We start from the raw sequence: 16,388 nt of genomic DNA, 5'->3' as shown, positions 1-16,388 counted from the left end.
TTGGCTCAGGTCATGATCTCACAGTTTGTGGGCTCGAGCCCCGCATCAGGCTCTGTGCTGACCGCTTGCTTGGAGCCTGTGGCCTGCTTCAGATTCTGTGTCTTCTCTCTCTGCCCCTCCCCCGCTCACACTTTGTCTCACTCTGTTTCTCAAAAATAAATAAATGTAAACAAAAATTTTTTTTAATAAATAAAAAGTAAAACTTGAGACCGAATGAACTTTAGACAACCTAATAGAAAAACTGGCAAAGAATAATGTATACACAGTTCTCAGAGCAAGAAACATGTATACACAGTTCTCAGAGCAAGAAACATGAAGAGAAATTAATAGATTTTTTAAAAGCTCAACCTCGAGGACCTAGTAATCCAGAGAATGCAAATTAAAGTGAGCTACACATTCAGCTCTTGAAGTTAAAATCAAAGAATGAACATAAGTATTTAATTTTACTTGCACCCAAAACTCCAACAGAACTATGATAATGGCATTTTTTAAAGGATGAAAACCACAACGATGGGAAAAATCAGAAAAGAAAAAAAATGCAAAATTTTGTTAATTGGAAAGGAAATGAGCGCATGGTAACTCAACTAGTAGACCTAAGAAAGCCAAATCACAAGAAGGCAATTGGGAAAACTGAGAATCAATCCAAGTAACACTGCAGAATCCTCAAAAGGTCAGAAACTGACAGCACCTGGTACCTCAGTAGTAGGAGATCGGGAGTAAGAAGTGTTTCTCTCCCACTCCAACAGAATTCTGACTGGAGAATTCATGTCTGGAGAAGGTAAAACACAAGCACAGTTAAAGGAAGGAGGATGGGGAATTAAGGTCACAGTATTCACTTCTGATTCAGAGCCAGGCCTTTGTCTCCTCCCATTCGGTTCACAGAATACCTTCTGGGCAATATATGAAAATACTTCTCTGAGGACTCTTTCTAGACCAAAAAGAAAGTTCTAAAGAGACTAACATAAAGGCTCTCAACACACCTGCCTGCCCAAATCACCCTACATTAAAACTCAGGATCTACAAGCTACACCAAGGTACTCCGAGCTCTTTATCAAGAGCAGCCAGAATGATCAGACATCTGAAGAATGCTTCTAATATGGAAGCCAGAGACCAAACAACAGAAAACTCAATTTAGAATAAACAGATATTATGTAAATGGGGGGGAAAAACTAAAAAACAAAAAGATATATATCATTAATATACCAGAGAAATGAGTTGCATCTATGATTCAAGATGAGAAAGACATAAAACTAAGTTTGTTTAAAAAAAAAAAAAAAAAAGCTGGTTTCTATATACTATTATAGTAGCTATTTAAAAGCATAATTTTCAAAAAATTTCAATAGCTTATGATAAAATATTTCAACTATCCTATTTCATTTAGCATAGATAAGCATGTTTAGTGTTCATTTTGTTTCTTTGTTTGCTAGCTCCTAGATATGTAGCACCTAGATTAATAAAGTATTCCAAAATAAAGGTTATATATTTGTTCAAGGCAGCAGGTAATACATCATTTTGACTGCTCTTTTCAAAAGCATTAATAGAATAATGCAAATGAAAAGCTACATGACAGCAAAAAAATTCCAAGTGATTCAAACCAACACCTAATTATTGACTAGGTTGAAGCAAAAATGATATGTATATAAACTCATACATCATACTTTCAAACACGGGCCAGCAGTCATTAACCTTCAAGATGGGAGATGGGAAGCAATAGAAATATCAAAAATTATAGTTGAAAAAACTTACTTTCCAGCTGAATTTAAAACAGCCACTGTATAAAAATCACATTTGCGGGTTGGAAAAGGCCTAGACAATAGTTCCAATACTGCCATTAAAAAACATTTTCACTTAACTTCTTTGGGCCACAATGTCGTCATACATAAAATACAATATTGATGGTTTTCCAACCCTTGGGTTTGTGTTTGTGTTGTTGTAGTCTTGTTTTTGTTTTCCTTTTAAAAGCTGAACTGCCCACTAAGGGGTATTTGGAAAGGAGTGAAGAAAGCAGTATCAGCCACCTCCATTCTCTTTAGGCTTTCTCTTGCTGTTGCCCAACCTGCTCTTCCAGTGATGGCCCCCAGAGACACTTTGATGCAACCTGGATAGTAGATCTTAAAGGCCTTTTCCAGCAACAAGATCCTAAGATTCTAAACATCTAACCATTACATACAGCAAATGGCTTGTTTTCACCTAAACACTCAGCACAAAAATTTAAAGAAATTAATTTTTCATTAATTTAGCAATTATTAACCGCCTAAAAAGGGCCTAGCACCAAGCTTGATTTTAAAGACATAATAGTGTCAATTTATCCAATCATTTTTCACCATAATTCTTCACAAGGATTTTCTACTGCCTTCTTGCAAATAAAAAACGATCACACTCAGTAAAATCAGTTTAGCCACTTCTTGTCCCTTAGAAGTAAAAGAAAATGAATGAAAATGACCAGGAAGTCCTACCATTTACGGTTATTTCCCGTTGTGCTCTAATAAGAACTGAAACAGTCAACTATACAGTCAAATATACAGCAAATAAAAGGTATCACATGAAGAAAGCAGATGCTATTATTTCACATACAAAATAAATTTCAAAACAAAATTAAGGTTTACATAAAAACTAATACATTTATTCATGAGTATGATATTTAAGTACATGAAATGTTATCACATGAATATAATAGTTTATACATAAATTAACTTATAAGAAAATGATTAAAGAGTTTTAGCCTGAAGCTACAGAGTACATTTATTTGTCCTTTGTTATTACTGCTTTATTTAAATATACATCTCTTGGGGCGCCTGGGTGGCTCAGTCAGTTAAGCATCCAAATTCAGCTCAGATCATGATCTCACAGTTTGTGAGTTCAAGCCCCGTGTAGGGCTCTGTGCTGACAGCTCAGAGCCTGGAGCCTGCTTTGGATTCTGTGTCTCCCTCTCTCTCTCTGCCCCTCTTCTGTTCACCTCTCTCTCTCTCTCAAAAATAAACATTAAAATTTTTTTAATAAAATAAAATACACATTTTTTTTTAAAACAGAGATTTCCAAACTGCCAAGAAACTTCAGAAATTACTAAGAAATTACAAAGATATTGTACAGGAAGGAACTCAAAAGCCCAATGGGGGACGTGAGAGAATTAGAAAAAATATGGAGAACAAAACAGGAAAGAGGAAAAATTAATAAAAATAGCTCTGAAGACGGTCTTCTAGGACTATGTGAAGTGGGTATAAATCAAACTATGATCTGGTTCTAAGCAACTAATAACACAAAATACGTTACAAAAGACAAGATACCAGAAAACAAAAAAAAGGATACCTCTATGTCAGTATGGGTCTAAACCAGCTTTCTCAGTCTTGACACTAATGATATTTGGGGCCAGTTAATTCTTGTTCAGGGGGACAGATCTAGCTAGCTTCTACTAGATGTCAGTAACAACCATCCAAGTCTTTAGACAATGCCAAATGTCCCTTGAAGGATAAAAATCACTCCTGGTTGAGAACTACTGGTTCTCAATGAAGGAAATTAAGTGCTCGGAGCAATTAAGTCTGCTATGTGAAAAATAAAAGATACAATGTTGTTTGCTTTACAGAGTGCCTGGCATATAACAAGCATTCAATAAATATGTATTGTTAATAAAATTTCCCCTTTAAAACTGATTGCATTAAGTATTTAATGGCTCCCTGAAAACTTTGAAAGTTTGAGCCCAATCCCAGTCCAAATTTCTATTTATTACAAAGTTTAAAAAAAGCAATAAAATTTACTATATACATACTCTTTATATATTCAAATGACTAGCCACCACTACCACCCCCTGAAAACAGCAGAGCCACTTAAGACCACAGTGTTTATGTCACATTAGGCTTTCCATGCAAATGCTTCCTCCCGTCCATCTTTTTTCAAGATGAACTACTCCAATTTATTTATTCAATGAATATATTCTGAATCCCTACTATGTGCCAGCACTGAAAATAAGTACTAAAGATGTAAAGGGAGAGACAAAAATATCTTCCCTCAAGGAACTAAGAGTCTAGTAAAAGCCTACAAGTAAACAAATAGGTACAAAACCATATAAAAAGAAGTTGTTAAGAAACCAGAGTACAGAGAACCTGAGATTACCTCTTCAAGGGTTTTAAAGAAAGGTAAAGAGAGATGCTGATGGCTGAACTATGCGTTGTTTTTTGTTTTTGTTTTCTAGGGGGTAGGAAGGGTATACTAAAATTCTATACTATAAACTTTCTTCAGATAGGTCTCTGATGGATCATAAATTCAACATATATCTATTACTACACTGTCTTGGCAAAAAAGAAGTTTCAATTATACCTAATATCTACACTTAAACTTTGACAAATACTTTCTCAAGATCAAAGACATTTATATCACTTAAAATTTGTTTTTATGAGAATGCAAGCTGGTGCAGCCACTCTGGAAAACAGTATGGAGGTTCCTCAAAACACTACAAATAGAACTACCCTACAACCCAGCAATTGCACTACTAAGCATTTATCCAAGGGATACAGCTGTGCTGTTTCAAAGGGACACATGCACACCCATGTTTATAGCAGCACTATCAACAATAGCCAAAGTATGGAAAGAGCCCAAATGTCCACCAATGGATGAATGGATAAAGACAAGGTGGTACATATATACAATGGAGTATTACTCAGCAATCAACAAGAATGAAATCTTGCCATTTGCAACTACATGGATAGAACTGGAGGATATTATGCTAAGTGAAATTAGTCAGAGAAAGACAAAAATCATATGACTCACTCATATGAGGACTTTAAGAGACAAAACAGATGAACATAAGGGAAACAAAAATAATATAAAAACAGGGAGAGGGACAAACCAGAAGAGACTCACAAATATGGAGAACAAACTGAGGGTTACGGGAGGGGTTGTGAGAGGGGGGATGGACTAAATGGGTAAGGGACACTAAGGAATCTAGTCCTGAAATCATTGTTGCACTATATGCTAACTAATTTGGATGTAAATTTTTAAAAATAATAAATAAATAAATAAATAAATAAATAAATAAATAAAATTTGTTTTTAAAATATTTAACATATGCTTCAGAAAAGCACAGATAATGGCACAACAACAGACACTCAGATCAATGGAACAGAATAGAGAACCCAGAAATGGACCCACAAATGTATGGCCAACTAATCTTTGACAAAGCAGGAAGAATATACAATGGAATAAAGACAGTCTCTTCAGCAAGTGGTGCCGGGAAAACTGGACAGCGACATGCAGAAAAATGAACCTGGACCACCTTCTTACACCATACCCAAAAATAAACTCAAAATGGATGAAAGACCTAAATGTAAGACAGGAGGTCATCAAAATCCTCAAGGAGAAAGTAGGCAAAAACCTCTTTGACCTTGGCCACAAAGAAAACAGCAATTTCTTGCTCAACACATCTCCAGAGGCAAGAGAAACAAAAGTAAAAATGAACTATTGGGACCTCATCAAAATAAAAAGCTTTTGCACAGCAAAGGAAACAATCAGCAAAACTAAAAGGCAACCAACAGAATGGGAGAAGATATTTGCAAATGACATATCAGATAAAGGGTTAGTATCCAAAATCTATAAAGAACTTATCAAACTCAACACCCAAAAAACAAATAATCCAGTGAAGAAATGGGCAAAAGACATGAATAGACACTTCTCCAAAGAAGGCATCCAGATGGCCAACTGACACATGAAAAAATGCTCAACATCACTCATCATTAGGGAAATACAAATCAAAACCACAATAAAATACCACCTCACACCTGTCAGAATGGCTAACATTAACAACTCAGGCAACAACAGATGTTCGTGAGGATGCAGAGAAAAAGAATCTCTTTTGCACTGCTGGTGGGAATGCAAACTGGTGCAGCCACTCTGGAAAATATGGAGGTTCCTCAAAACATTAAAAATAGAACTACCCTACGACCCAGCAATTGCCCTACTAGGTATTTATCCAAGGGGTACAGGTATGCTGTTTCGAAGGGACCCCCATGCACCCCCATGTTTATAGCAGCACTATCAACAATAGCCAAAGTATGGAAAGAGTCCATATATCTATCAATGGATGAATGGATAAAGAAGACGTGGTGTATATATGCAATGGAGTATTACTCAGCAATCAAAAGGAATGAAATCTTGCCATTTGCAACTACGTGGCTGAAACTAGAGGGTGTTATGCTAAGCAAAATTAGTCAGAGAAAAGACAGATATCATATGACTTCACTCATATGAGGGCTTTAAGATACAAAGCAGATGAACATAAGGGAAGGGAAGCAAAAATAATATAAAAACAGGGAGGGTGACAAAACAGAAGAGACTCTTAAATATGGAGAACAAACAGAGGGTTACTGGAGGGATTGTGGGAGAGGAGATGGGCTAAATGGTTAAGGGGCATTAAGAAATCTATTCCTGAAATCATTGCTGTGCCATATGCTATTTGGATATAAATTTTAAAAAATATGTACAATAAAATAAAAACTTCAACAACAACAAAAAAAACTAAAAAAAACCTAATAAAAAAAGAAAAGCACAGATAAAACATGGTATTATATGATGTTCAGCAATATAACATTAAGGTTTAAAAATTGGTGGAAACATTAAAAAATAGTCTATAACAATAACAAAAATGAATACTTCATTAAAAAGATATTCTTCAAAACTTTTTTCTGCAATCATCAACATTTTAAACCACTGTGTTAAATATTTACAAATAAAATTCATTTTTCTTTGGCTATTTTCCCAGTTGTGAAAAACACAGCAATATTACCAAACTTTTGGTAGATACCCATCATCTCTGAGATCAGATAATTTTATTCTCTTAACTTGTGCCTCCTCTACTGGTGTGAAAGCAGAACAACACAAAACCAAGTTTTGCATCCCACCAGTCAAACAGCAACTAAATAAGTTTGTTATTTTTTGAATGTCTATTTGTGACATTATAATATTTATCAGATTTTGGATCAAGATCTTGAGAACATAAATATATGGCAGATTTTTTTTTAATCTTAAAGTATTATTTTCTCCTCTAAAGATTGAGAGTATACTTTAATCACTGCATATCACATTTGTGTTATAACTAAAGTTTTTCTACATAAATATAAAATATCCATTTTATACTAGCATAACAGACTTACAATGCTGTATATCTGTCCATTGCAGACTGCACGTCTCTACGGTAAACTGTTCGAAGAATGACCATGACGGGGTCAAACTCCTGATCCCAGACTTCAGCTATTATTCAAAAGAAAGTAGAAACAAAACACTGACTTCTTAGGAACAAGGTCAATTTCTGATGACTAATTACATTTAAGTATATTTTAAATTTATAAGATGGGATAGTTTAATTGGATCATATATTTGCTTTCATAAGCTTGATATCATGACTACTTTTCTAAGTCTTAAAAATCATAATTTCATCATTATGAATATTCTTTTAATTTCAGTAAGAACTAGTGAGCAAAAAAAAAAATGTATTACAACGTGATAATGCTGCACCATAAAAGTTTAGTTCATGTTTTTTTTTGTAAAGTGCCAATAGAATGTAAGAAAAAAAAAACACATTAACAAATTTGAAAACATTCAAAGATAAAAATGTGAAAGCTAGATTAAAAAATTAATGAGCTATTGATTTTCAAGAGTCTTTGTAATATTTTTGGTTTGTAGAAGTCATTAGGAACCATTACCCCATGTGTGGAATGTGTACAAGTGGTGGTATACAAGATGATTTGAAGTGCACAAAGCTTTTAGCAATTATACAATTATATTAACATGTATTAAGAACTTGTACATTGCATATAAAACCCATGATTTCATAATCATGCTTAGCATGAGGTGAAATTTAAAGAAGTGAATCCACTCAAGAAAATACAGCATACTATGTATACAGTAACAGAGATGGTATTTAGATGTAGAAAAAATCTACAGCATGGCCTGCAAATAATAATTTCAGAAACCATTGCCTTAAGAGTGTTATCTTTCCTAGATCATTTTTTCACATCTCATTCTAGCAGAATTCTTTACATCTGAAAACAGTAAGAAGCTTAAGCTTCTCTCTACATATCTACTGTAATTCCAATTTCCTGGCATAAGAAACTGTTAACAATTGTCCCTATTTTCATGTAACAGACTATTCATTCGTCTTAAATTATCCTAAGTATGACTTAAGATCCTTAAGATAGGCCTTCACAAAGACCTTTGTTCTTATTTCTATTATCATTTATTGTCCTTCACTTTTTAATCTATTAATTTGTACAACTAAAATGCCAGTGCTTTTATCAGACTAAAACCACAGCAATAGAAGAAAACTGTTAGTGATTAACTAGCCTGGCAGGCTTTAGTGTTCTGTGGATTCCCACAGAAGTGTACCTGGGGCCACTTCAAGAGCAAGGAGATGACAAAACAGGCGAGAAGCCACGTCTACTACCTGCACCCACTTTAACAAGAGTAGGTTTGCTTTTATTGGTTTTGTATAACAGATTTAGTTAAGGTTTAGTTGCCCAAAACTAAAGGCTTATTTCAACCACTTTTTAAAAAGCTTTAAAAGTACTCATCTACCCCAACTCTCTCATTTTTACAAATAAGATGTCAAATCCAAACATCACACAAACTAGTTAATCTAATCTTCAAAAGCCCAATGCTCGATCTCAGTGTCTCAAACTTTCCTGTGCATGACAATCACCTTCAGAGCTTATTAAAAAAGCAGATTCCCAGAATCCATCCCGAGAGATCCTGATGAGAACAGACTGAGGTGAGGCACAAGAACCCGTGTTTTTTATAAGGACCGCAAGTGACTAGGACAGAGGTAATCCTCACACCATAATAAGCAGTGTACTCTGTGATGCAGCTCCACCTGAGAAGTTCTCTACAATGGAGAAACACTGTGCTTTTCCTTTAATGGAATACACACTGCAACCAGAGACTCGGGATTCACCATTGCAAACTCCTGGAAAAATCCCACATGATAAGGCTTATCCTGCTGGATTTTGCCAAACAGTACATGTTATTCACACCTTCAACATGGGCATCGGTTTTTCAGCTAGACAATGAGTGTTGAGGAAGTCAAGAAGCATGTAAGTGGTACTTCCTTCAAACTTTTAACTTAGATTAGTGAACATGTGAAAGTGAAAAGGACAAGACTGTGAATGAAGACTTCACTACTTGTGGCGCTTGGCAAGCATGTCATCTATGAAGCTAAGGAGAAAACCTTGGAAAACCAACCACTTAAGGAAAAGATTTTATGTATTTACATAGGATGTAGGAAAATGTAATCAGTATCGTATCTGGATTTCAATTTTAACTGTTTCAAGTTAAATTTTGGGTAGGGAGAACTATTTCAAAATCAAACTTAGAGAATAAATAGATTTTTTAAAAATTTTAATATACATTGTTTTATAATTTCTGGTTCATTTACAGCTCATTCACATATAAAAATGAACTAGAATTCATATATAAAGTTCCTTTTCTAATTCAGAGTCATCTAAGAAGGTTTCCTGTAACATAAAACCATAGATTTGTAAATAAATAGAAGCAATATCACCATATACCATAAAAAAACACACATCTATAAGAAAATTGAGGAATAACTCAAAGACAAATAAATAAAAAGCAAAATGTTTTCTTTACGTACACAACTTACCTTCAGAAAACCATTTCTGAAAAAATATATTTATGTATATAAACGTACCTTTAGGAGTATACATGCCTTGCTGCATAGAACCTCCAGGTTCAAAAACAGGAGCCTTAAAGTCAGCTACAGCTGATAAAACTGATTCAAAGCTGTAACTGCCTGGAATAATACCACTTTTGGGATTTGGATTTTCTGGAATATGATGTATGTGTCAAGAAAAAAATTAATGCCTAAAAGCCAGCTTTATAAAATTACCAAGGTACTCTAGTTTCTAACTATTTTTGTTAAGAGTAATTGGCTGTAATATGTAATACTGGCCACAAGAGGGCTATATAATACAAAAGTTCAGTAACTTTTTATTAATTGTGAATTTTTAAAATATTTTTAACCTACAAGCCTACTTCTAGCTTATATGCTAAAGTAGTTCCCAAGTTTATTTCTCCCAAAAACAAATTAACCAAATTTTAAGAAATGAAAAAAAAAAAAAAAAAGCTTATAAAATTAATCTCCATTCGTTTTTTTTCTTTTTTGTTTTCAGAGTGCGAGCACACACGAGAGGAGCCCAGGGAGAGAGGGAATCTTAAGTAGGCTCCATGTTCAGCACAGAGCTTGACACGGGGCTCGATGCCACAACACTGGAATCATGACCTGAGTCAAAATCAAGAGTCGGATGCTCAAGCTACTGAGCCACCCAGGCGCACCTCCATTTTCATCATTTTACAAATAATGTTATATTCTCCCTTAGAGAATCAAAAACAGTATGCTAAAAATTAGCCAATATTTTTATGAGCAAAGATTATTTTTCCAAAAACACAAAATGCCATCCTCCAAAAAAAAAAAAAAAAAAAAAAAAAAAAGAGAGAGAAAAAAGATGCTAAACAAAGTTTTATAAAGAAGTAAGCCAGGAAACCACAAAGATCCTTTCCCACTGATTTCACATTAATCAATTAACTTTTCAAAATTCAAAGTTACAGAGGAATGCCTCTGCTGTTACAGCATTGATACACATTATATAATAGTTGAATGAAATCATCAAACAATATCAAATTGCTGCTGCTTATGAAAATCTTCAAGGTTATCAAATGGCATTCCATAGGAGTTATTTCACAAAATGTCAGCCAATTATTCCAAACGTATATTCATAATATACAAAGTAAACTTAGTCCAAAATTTATAAAATAAATTTTTATCACAAAATAACAAAATCTTTGTCTAAAATTTTATTAACAACTTAAAAATAATAAAGTGTCTGTTGTATGCTCTGTCCTATACAAAGAACCATAAGTTTTTAAAGTTTATAGACGATAGTCTTTCCCCTCAAAAACTTCTTGGTTTAAGATTGAATTCTAAGAAAAAAATTCTTAAAATGTTTAAAACCCTGGTAATAATTATAAGGTAAACCTATAAATTTTAACCATGAATTCCAACCTAGATATACAGATAACGTAGACTTTGCTGCCTTTTACCAAGGGTCCAGCTTCCTTTCACGAACACGGTCCTAGAAGGTCAGATCCCGGGTTGCCCAGAGCCATCAGTTCTGAAGTGTAACCACGGCTAACAAGAGCTCCGTGAGCAGTGACAGAGAGAGGCAAAAATATCTGCCAACTAGCCCTGGACATACACTTGAACACTTAAAGGTTTTTTTCAACTCCAAAAATATTTTTTAATCACAAAAGTGATGTATCTTTAACCCATAAAAATTACTTATCATTTAGACTCTATAATTAACAGAAACTTAAGCTTTTAAAAGGATATGAGGTCCAGCAATGAACTGTGTGTCCTGTCATTCATGCACAACTGGGCTACCATCTCTGCCCTGAGTATCTCATCATCAGACATTCCTAAAACAATTAAAAAGGAAATTAGTTAATCTGAATATACGTAAATTATAAAAAAAACAACTTACCACACTTTTTATTAAGCTGTTTTACCAAAAATGAGATGCTTCAAAAATTAAAGAGCAAAGAATGCAATGCCCCAAATATAACCAGTTTAACTAACCTGCTGTTTGCAGCTCCCTTAAGTAAAGGGTTTTTTAAAGGATACTATGAAAGGAGTAGCAATTGTACATGTCAAGAGTTTGAAACAGTATTTAAATATATCCAAATCCTTTTCTTTTTTCCATAAGCCAGTTACTACCACAGGGAGAGGGGAGGAAAGAGAGAATACTTAATACCCAAGCATTAGTAGGAGTGCTTTTTACCTAAATGTAAACGAAGACTTAAAAGAATCACAAGAAATGTAAGAGCGCCTTCTAACATCGATCTCTCATGCTCTGCATCAAGTACTGTGTTTTGATGTTGTGAAGCCATTGTCAACAAATCCACTACCTTAAATCTATAATAAGAAATATTTGAGACAGATTTTTTTTAAGTTAAAACAAAATCAACTTAAATTCCAAATACTTCCTAATACCTGTCTTGATAAAATTATGCTCACCTTTCAAAGACAGATGAAATAAAATAATCTGGGTCAAGTCTAGAAGCACAAACCTTTAAAAGACAAAAAAACAAAAAACAAAAAAACCCAGAAACTTTATCTCTCAATATTCAGTTTTACTTCTTGTATTAATCATGTGGTTTGTTAGTTTCCTATGTCTTATGACGTTTTGACAATGTGGGGGGCACTTACAGACAGGGGGAGAGACCACCCCTCTCTGGGCTAGCTAAAGACAAGAAACATTCTTAAATATATTCCTAAAAACAGTAAACAACTTCCTGGGGACAAGCCTCTTACAGATAAGTCAATCACCCCCCTTAATCTAACTCTCACACACCAAGCCAATATTCTCCCTGCCCTGAAACAACCCATGGCCAGGTGGCTGGGGACAGCCCCAATGCCCCAAAGCCCACCAGAATCTATTCAAATTAGCCAATTCTCAACTGCTTCCCCTGCCTTGCCTTGCCCTTTCTGTGGATACCCCCCAAAAGGTCCTGCTCTAGGATTTCCCCCTTGTTCCTGCCTCTTAACCAAAGTCTAATGCTTCCTGTGGTTCTGCTGTGGCATGGCATGTCCCCTTCTCCTGGAAAATTTAAGTAGTAAATTCTTTCAATAGCAATGACCTCTTCATGTCATCGAGTCACCTCTATCAACTAACTGACTGCTGCAGGTACAAATGAGAAACTTCTAAAGTATAATATCTGCATTATCAAACTGGCTTACCTGCAGTAAGTAAATGTCAGGGTCAATCATGGAATTACAGAAATGAGACTGGACATAGGTCATAGCTTGTCCTTTGATTTGTAGACCATTTCTTACCCACATATTGCTGTGGATTTCAGCAAGACTTGCCTAGTAAAATAAAAATTAAGTAAACTGGACAAAGAAGTGTTCTAAATTCAATCTTTATAAAAATCATGTTATACTGAATAATCAGTTCAAAGTATTTTGTAACTTAATCATAGAATAAGCCTGACATTCTGCCCCATGTTAGTTTAAAATATTCTATTCAAATACATACTTTGAAATTTTTAAGTGATCATTATGCTTTATACAATCCCTTCTTTTGGAGTTTATACATGAGTTAGTATGATGATGCCTGGATACATTTATAACAATTTTAAATGAAATCTTTCGTGAGGAATCAATGACACTTATATTTAACTCTTTGTTTCTCAAGAAAAAAAAACTTACATAATGCTTAAAGAAACACACAAATAAGCATAAATAAGCATAAAACAAAGTTAATTGCTCCAATAAATAAATATAATCTATATCTTTAATGTACCCTAACTCAACCTTCAACCTAAATTAGTAATCTTTCAAGTAACTGGCAGGTAAGAGAAGGTCAGATTAGAACAAATTTTTTTTTTAATGTTTAATTCTTCATGAATTTGTGTCCTGTATCAACTTCATCTCTTATTTGTTCCTAACCCCCAGTGTTAAAGTTCAATAATACTTAATAAATCTAAAATTTCCAGGAAAAATAAATTGAAGCACACGTCCCTGTACTGTATATAAAAGATTGGCCCGTAAAATTATAGTATTAGAACTGAAAGAAACCATGGTGCTTATGCAGAAATATTCTTCTCTCTTTTCTCTCCTCTCATTTTCCAGATTCGGAAACTAAGAATCAAGTAGCTAAGTTACCCCAAACAACATGGTTTTAGTAAAATAGAAATAGCACTAATGCTAGAACTCTTTTGCATCTCCTCTCAAAACAATGCCATAGTATGTTAAAAACTTCCCTAAAATATGTGAAAAGAATTTCTGGGGAAATTAAAACTCATTGTAAATCTCACAGAACAAAAAACACCAAAATATAATCTGGCAAAAATAACCAAGTATAAAAAAAAAAAAGCTTTTCAAACGTTTTGGCTATAACAGCAATGTAAAACATAAAAACAAAATAAAGAAGAATCACTTAACTGAGGAATTCAATTCAAAACTTTTTTTTTTTTTTAATGTTTATTTTTGAGAGAGAGACACAGTGTGAGCGGGGAGGGGCAGAGAGAGAGGGAGACACAGAATCCGAAGCAGGCTCCAGGCTCTGAGCTGTCAGCACAGAGCCCAATGTGGTGCTCGAACCCACAAAGAGATCATGACCTGAGCTGAAGTCAGACACTTAACCAACTGAGCCACCCAGGAGTCCCTCAATTTAGAACTTTTTAAACCCTGAATACATACTTGAATTTGGAGTGGGTGAATCATTAGTTTCATTAACATTTCCTGATCAGGTAAAACAGAATCCAAATCTAGTTCTTGACATTTCACAGCCTAAAAATTTTGAAAAAAACAAGTTACTAATTCAATACTTATCTCCCAATATTAAAAAAAAAATACCAGAATTGCTTAATGATAGTCTTACCTTACTCAAAAACATAGCATAGTAACGATGAAGGGGCAGATGAAAAGTGACTTGGTTAGGTGCTGGCTAGAATAAACAAACAAAATCCACAAGTTGAAGCATGTTTTATACAAGTTCAAAGAAGGTTTCAAAATGCTAAAACCACACTTTCACCTTGATTTATTCCTGAACCTTTTTAACCAAAACTTAAAATTTTAGAAGATATAGCTTTAAAAAAAAATCCTGTAGAGATAAAAGGTAAAATTAATTCCATTTTACACACCTAAATGCAAGTTTCTGAAGGCAGAAACTACATACTACTCAACTCTGAATCCTCTGAAGCATCCAGCATTGAACAAGGGATGGAACAGATTTCCTTTTACAATTAGCCTATTTGGGAATCTTCAAATGCATGCATACCAAACATGATGACAGTAGTAAGAACAATAATCACAGCTGACCATATTCACATTACCTCATTTAATCCTCAGAAGAACCCTAGGGAGTAGAAACTATTAATGTTCTCATTTTATAAGTAAGGAAATTCAAGCTTGGAAACTTAAATAACTTCCTACAGTTAACAAATAGTGAACTGAAGAGCCAGTCTGGACTCCACTGTTATTTTCAGAGTGGTAAGAGGTTCTATCACAGTCCTAAAAGTGACGTACAAGTGAAGGGCCTATGTGCCTTCACAAGCTGGGTGAGATGCTCCCCATATCAGCACTGAAAACATAGCCTCCATAAGAAAGCTTAGTACAGTATATATCAAAGAACTTTGGCATTCTAGTGAGAGAAAGAGCACAAGCATGAGCATGATTTGGGGAAGGGCAGAGAGAGAGGGAAAGAGAGAATCCCAAGGAGATATCACACTGTCAGCGCAGAGCCCAACATGGGGCTCGAACCCATGAACTGTGAGATCATTACCTGAGCCAAAATCAAGAGATGGATGCTTAAACAACTGAGCCGCCCAGGCACCCCCTATCCCTTGTTTCTATATGACTGATCTGACTTAATTCAGTTCAAAAAGTATTTATTTAATCTGTGCTATATTACCCCAATAACTTCTGACATCCACCAACAAGGATGGTAAAAGAAATATTTATCACAAATGTAAAATGTGCCTCTTATTCAATCCTCATGGACTACTAATATTATCTTCAATAAAGAGATGAGGAGATGGATTTTGCAATGTAAAAAAAATTAAAAATAATTTTTAAAAACCTATCTAGGATCACGTAGCTCATTGGTTTGTGGCTGAGCCACAATTTACACTTGGGCCTGTCTGACCCATAGCTCTTTCCACTGCCAATAGTCAGCATCACTGAAATACTACCAGACAAGGAGTTGAGAGATGTGGGTTCTAGACTGAGAACTACCAGTAATTTGTTATGTAACTACAGGCAAGTGATTTACTATCTTTGCATCTCCATTTTACATCTACAAAAAAAAAAAAAAAAAAAAGAGGAAGATAATACCTTCTCTACTTCACAGGGTTGTTTTGAGGAACAAATCTGTCAAAGCACTTTTTAGAAACAAAAACCTTCGAAAACACCATTAAAAACATACCATTCTATGTGATTCCTTAAGTTCTAAACTTATTCTCTCTTCTATTAAAAATCTATTTAAATTCTTTATAATATTCAATATATTCCTAAAATACTTGTGTGAAAAACAAATGTACTATTTCCTTAAGTTCAGCTGCCCTATATACCTTACATGATTCTAACTGTCCTTAACTCCACCCCTGAGCTCAACTATTAATTTCATGTTAAAGTACTTCATAACCCTCTATGTGTAAGAGAGTTTTCCCCTCCTTCAATCAAAGTGTTATCTTAGTGATGCTACTATTTCAACATACTTCCTAAAGTTTCAAATAACAATGAGAACTGTATTGAAAGATGCTCCAGCTGCCCAACTAATCCTAGAGGGGCAAAGGAGTAAAGCAGGTTGAAAGGAGGAGGGGTTCTGTGG

General features: G+C 34.5%; 1 protein-coding gene across 6 annotated transcripts in view; it reads right to left on the bottom strand.

The window, feature by feature from the left end:
* Positions 1-16,388, bottom strand: part of UBR3 (ubiquitin protein ligase E3 component n-recognin 3) — a 241,062-nt gene that overhangs the window by 128,936 nt on the left and 95,738 nt on the right. For all 6 annotated transcript variants that reach the window (XR_006296850.1, XM_043577008.1, XM_043577004.1 and 3 more), the window contains exons 12-19: positions 14,439-14,504; positions 14,258-14,347; positions 12,794-12,922; positions 12,071-12,123; positions 11,835-11,968; positions 11,387-11,472; positions 9,689-9,830; positions 7,140-7,236 (exon numbers count right to left, since the gene is read on the bottom strand). Coding sequence is in view for 5 of the 6 variants with exons in the window: in XM_043577008.1 (XP_043432943.1) it covers positions 7,140-7,236; positions 9,689-9,830; positions 11,387-11,472; positions 11,835-11,968; positions 12,071-12,123; positions 12,794-12,922; positions 14,258-14,347; positions 14,439-14,504 (797 nt within the window). In the remaining variant the exon portion in view is untranslated. The remainder of the gene's footprint in view (positions 1-7,139; positions 7,237-9,688; positions 9,831-11,386; positions 11,473-11,834; positions 11,969-12,070; positions 12,124-12,793; positions 12,923-14,257; positions 14,348-14,438; positions 14,505-16,388) is intronic.

The sequence above is a fragment of the Prionailurus bengalensis genome, chromosome C1 (assembly GCF_016509475.1).
Source record: "Prionailurus bengalensis isolate Pbe53 chromosome C1, Fcat_Pben_1.1_paternal_pri, whole genome shotgun sequence".
In the NCBI taxonomy this organism is placed as follows: Eukaryota; Metazoa; Chordata; class Mammalia; order Carnivora; family Felidae; genus Prionailurus; species Prionailurus bengalensis.
This window is presented reverse-complemented; position numbering and strand designations above follow the sequence as displayed.